This window comes from Labrus bergylta, chromosome 11 (genome assembly GCF_963930695.1).
Source record: "Labrus bergylta chromosome 11, fLabBer1.1, whole genome shotgun sequence".
Taxonomy (NCBI): domain Eukaryota; kingdom Metazoa; phylum Chordata; class Actinopteri; order Labriformes; family Labridae; genus Labrus; species Labrus bergylta.
The window spans coordinates 30,470,909-30,476,077 of NC_089205.1; the positions used below are offsets into that span (position 1 = coordinate 30,470,909).

The 5,169-nt window shown below is 45.7% G+C and overlaps 1 protein-coding gene across 4 annotated transcripts in view; it reads right to left on the bottom strand.

Moving 5' to 3' along the window:
* Positions 1-5,129, bottom strand: part of ece2b (endothelin converting enzyme 2b) — a 36,957-nt gene extending 31,828 nt beyond the window's left edge. For 2 of the 4 annotated variants that reach the window (XM_065959982.1, XM_020657927.3), the window contains exon 1: positions 4,740-5,128. In XM_065959982.1, the coding sequence (XP_065816054.1) occupies positions 4,740-4,772 (33 nt within the window). In that variant the 5' untranslated portion in view covers positions 4,773-5,128. Of the gene's footprint in view, positions 1-4,739 lie in introns of all 4 variants that reach the window. The other 2 variants (XM_065959981.1, XM_020657928.3) reach the window with 2 other exon arrangements.
* Positions 5,130-5,169: the final 40 nt, after the last annotated feature.

Consider the following 5,169-nt stretch of genomic DNA (forward strand, 5'->3'; position numbering starts at 1 on the left):
GGGGCGTGGTCAGACACAGATCATTTACATATTTAAAGGTACAGACACAGAAACAGCCTGTTCTGAGCAGGGCTGAAATAGAGGGGTTTATAGACATGATCAAATACAGGATCAGAGTGAATTTAGAACAAGAAACACACATGTTTTGAGGAGCTCTGAGACTTCTTTAAACTGGTTGGTTGGATGCACGAGCACGGACATGAAAGGCGTACAGTCTTCCATTATCGAGAAATCCCAGAATGTTATCTGACTATAATGTTCTCTGTGTTGTTCGCCGATGTGCAGAAGCAGACTTGACTGCGCGACACTTTTTTATTTTGTATTTTGGAGTCTGCCTGTCTTGCAAACTGACCACGCTTCATGATCACATAAAGTCATGCATGTGTTGTATTAGGACATCATGTACAAGAGGTCACCGTGCTCAGGCCCGGTTAGTCCTGGAGCGGTGTGAGCACAAGCCAGCGGGGGAATGGGGAGGGGAAAATCATGCTTAAGCTTGGTACGGGACAACTTTGCTAGTGTGAGTGCGCCCTGAGTTTCCCTCTTTCCTGCCTCCAGTCCATCCTCACAGACCAGCCAACTGACAACATCCTATTCCATCATAATCATTAGCATACATTCATCTATTATTAAATATGTCAAACTCAGACTGTTGTGGCATGCTCATTGCTGGTGAGGTTTGAATGAAGGTTCGTCTCTGTGTTGTGCAAAACATTACACAAAGCACAGAAAAGACAAACCAATGCAGGAGGCTGGAGCCAAATCTTTTGTTGTGAATCAAATATGGCAGCTACACACAGAGTATCAGCCTGTGTGTGAAAGTGATGAGTTTATGTTAAAGGAAGTGAAGGCCTCGCTATCAGAGCTCCTGTTTGTTGTAGACAGAGTGGAGTTATTAAGATCAGCTGACTGTAGCCGCCAGCTTCACACAGAAATGAACAAAGACATGAACACAGCTAGCTATTAGCATGTGAGCTAATGGTTCAAAGAGTTGTGTATCATAGAGTTCATACTACAAGAAACACACAAAATGTAAGATTCAGTATCCATTAAGTGTGTCAACCAGGCATTACAGTCTGTTTACCTGCTGCAGACGTTACAGCCTGTTTACCTGCTGCAGACGTTACAGTCTGTTTACCTTCTGCAGACGTTACAGCCTGTTTACCTGCAGACGTTACAGTCTGTTTACCCGCTGCAGACGTTACAGTCTGTTTACCCGCTGCAGACGTTACAGCCTGTTTACCCGCTGCAGACGTTACAGCCTGTTTACCTGCAGACGTTACAGCCTGTTTACCCGCTGCAGACGTTACAGCCTGTTTACCCGCTGCAGACGTTACAGTCTGTTTACCCGCTGCAGACGTTACAGTCTGTTTACCCGCTGCAGACGTTACAGTCTGTTTACCCGCTGCAGACGTTACAGCCTGTTTACCCGCTGCAGACGTTACAGCCTGTTTACCTGCAGACGTTACAGCCTGTTTACCCGCTGCAGACGTTACAGCCTGTTTACCCGCTGCAGACGTTACAGTCTGTTTACCCGCTGCAGACGTTACAGCCTGTTTACCCGCTGCAGACGTTACAGTCTGTTTACCCGCTGCAGACGCTACAGTCTGTTTACCTGCAGACGTTACAGCCTGTTTACCCGCTGCAGACGTTACAGTCTGTTTACCCGCTGCAGACGTTACAGTCTGTTTACCCGCTGCAGACGTTACAGTCTGTTTACCTGCAGACGTTACAGCCTGTTTACCTGCAGACGTTACAGCCTGTTTACCCGCTGCAGACGTTACAGCCTGTTTACCCGCTGCAGACGTTACAGTCTGTTTACCCGCTGCAGACGTTACAGCCTGTTTACCCGCTGCAGACGTTACAGTCTGTTTACCCGCTGCAGACGTTACAGCCTGTTTACCCACTGCAGGTGTTACAGTCTGTTTACCTGCTGCAGAGGTTACAGTCTGTTTACCTGCAGACGTTACAGTCTGTTTACCCGCTGCAGACGTTACAGCCTGTTTACCCACTGCAGGTGTTACAGTCTGTTTACCTGCTGCAGGTGTTACAGTCTGTTTACCCGCTGCAGACGTTACAGTCTGTTTACCTGCAGACGTTACAGCCTGTTTACCCGCTGCAGACGTTACAGTCTGTTTACCTGCTGCAGACGTTACAGCCTGTTTACCCGCTGCAGACGTTACAGTCTGTTTACCCGCTGCAGACGTTACAGTCTGTTTATCTGCAGACGTTACAGTCTGTTTACCCGCTGCAGGTGTTACAGTCTGTTTACCCTCTGCAGACGTTACAGCCTGTTTACCCGCTGCAGACGTTACAGCCTGTTTACCCGCTGCAGGTGTTACAGTCTGTTTACCTGCTGCAGACGTTACAGCCTGTTTACCCGCTGCAGACGTTACAGCCTGTTTACCCGCTGCAGGTGTTACAGTCTGTTTACCCGCTGCAGGTGTTACAGTCTGTTTACCTACACCGTCACCGCACGTCATCGATCATAAGCAACACGAGGAAGTTGTCCACAGGCAGCCTGCATCGTTATGGATCACTGTGGAGCATGAAGCGTCTTTGTTTGGGGTTCTTTTCTCTGGCGGAAAAGTTATGAAGAAGTTTAAGACGTGTGAAATGAAGAGTCATGACTCTGAGGACGGTCTGGTTTGGTGAGTTCAGGGAACTCAGCAGGCTGACCCACATTCCTGCAGACTGCCTGAGGAGACGAGTTCAGGAAAACAAAAGCCCTGCAGTTTCACACTTCTATCTGTGATGATTAGTTAGCATCACTTATTGTGACTTGTGACCCGTCCACCCATCACTACAGAAAGGCAAATAAATAAACATGACCAACAGTGTGGTTCTCACATACTCAGTACATACTCAGACTGAATTAGCTGAGGTGACACCTAGCAGACATCTGTCACTCACAGAGGCCACGCCCCCTAATTCTACATCCCTTTAAGCCTTAATATAATGTAAACAGGTGAGTTGTATAAACTCACAACAGCTGCAAAGTTGTACATTTTAACATGGAGCTCTATGAGGACTGACTCACTGCAGGAGACAGACTCTAGTGGACACTGGAGGAACTGCAGCTGTAAAGTTGCTCAAGTTTAAGTCTCCTTTAAATAAATAAAGTAACTGTTTCCCAGCCTCACTGGGAGAATTGTCTATGTTTTTTGTTCTTGTATTCTAAAAATGGACCGATGAATTTGATGTTTTTATTTGAACGATCACAAGCACAGTTACCTGCAGATTTAGTTACAGCTCGATTCGTCACTCTAACAGCCGCGCTGTCCTAGTTTAGCTGGTTCAGCTAGTTCAACTACAACTCCTCCTCCTCCTCCTCTTCCTCCCCTTCCTCCTCCTCCTTCTATCACTCAGGTGTTTGTCTGTGTCGACTTGAGTTGAAAAATAACGTTTGCTGGTTCACAAACAGAAGCAAACTGACTTACACAAACGAGTTTCACGTTTTAAAAAGTAGATTTAGATAAAGTCAAAAGATAATATTAACTTTTATATTTATCTTTACTCCGTCTTTTTTTGCTGTAAATTAAACATTAAACATTAAATCAGGGCAGCAGATAACTTTGCTGTGATGTCGCGCCCCCCCCCATTAACGGAGGCTTTAATCCCCGTCGCAGTGACCAAAAATATCTTTCAAAACATCTGCTCCAGATGTTCAGCCCTTCTGTAAATCTGGGGTTTATATCAAACATTATGTTCATGGTGTTAAAGTCATGTCTTCTTCTGTTCCACTAAAGAACAGAGAGAAATATTCTGTTCTTTGTTTTCAGATTTGAATCTTTCAGGAACGATTGACAGTCTGAGCTTCTGTCTGTTTGTTTCTATGCTTTTTATTTATTGTCTTCAGCACTGGGCTCCAAGACAAAGATTTGTACCAGGGGACATATTGAGTTTATCGTATCGTTTGCTAACGTAGTGTAGCATAAGGCATCATAATGTATAACGTGATAACATCGTGTCGTACTTCATCGTATCTTATGTTAATGTATTTTTTCGTCTCTAAACGTATCGTAACATACTGTATCACATCGTATTGTATAATGTTTATGGGATATATCGTATGTTATTGTATCGTATCAGAACGTAACGTAATGCTAACTTATCGTAACGTACCGTATCGTATCGCTCAGCATGTCATCATAACGTGAAGTTTATTGTATTTATTTGTGACTCGTGTTCAGATGTTGGAGGTTTGAAGAGTTTCTGAACTGAACTTCATGAACTGTTTGATTATTACATTTAAAAAACAAGAAAAGGCTTTTATTCTGTGAACAGGAAGTCTGTTCTTCTTCTTTGGTGGTTTTAAATAAAAATTCAGTAAACAGGAATGTTGTTGTTTTTTAGCTTCCTGTTTTCATCAATCTTCAGATTATTACTCATATCGATCAGCCTGTTGGATCAGTGACGTCAGCAGGATGTGAAAACAGTATTTTTCAGGCCACACACACACACACACACACACACACACACACACACACACACACACACACACACACACACACACCTGTAGTCACAGATCATCAATACAACAGTCAAGCCCAGTGATGACAGGTGAGCAGCATCAGAAGCTGCTGCAGAAACACCGACCCGGGACACGCAGGAGCGCGTGGGCTGCGTGCTACGGGCGCGTGCAAGATGAAGGTTTATGTGTGTGTGTGTGTGTGTGTGTGTGTGTGTGTGTGTGTGTGTGTGTGTGTGTGTGTGTGTGTGTTTTTGTGTGTACTCACGGTGTTCCGGAGGTCCTGCAGCGCTACGCTCATCCTGGAGCTCCGTCCCCGAAAACAGAGCGCTACCGACGGCCACTCCGCCGGCCCATCCTCCCGGCTGTCCGTCCGTCTGTCCGCAGCTCTGTCTGTCTGTCTCTCTCTCTCTCTCTGTCTGTCTGTATCTGTCTGTCTGTCTGTCTCTCTCTCTCTCTCTGTCTGTCTGTCTGTCTGTGTGTCTCTCTCTCTCTGTCTGTCTGTGTGTCTCTGTGCGTGTCTCTCTTTCTCTCTGCGACCTCCTCCTCCTCCTTCTTCTTCTTCTTCTTCTTCTTCTTCTTCTCCTTTTGTCGTGCAGCAGCAGCAGCAGGATCGTCAGCTTTCTCTCTCTCTCTCTCTCTCTCTCTCTCGCTCTCTCTCTCTCTCTCTCCTCAAACCCCGCCCAACATCCAACAGC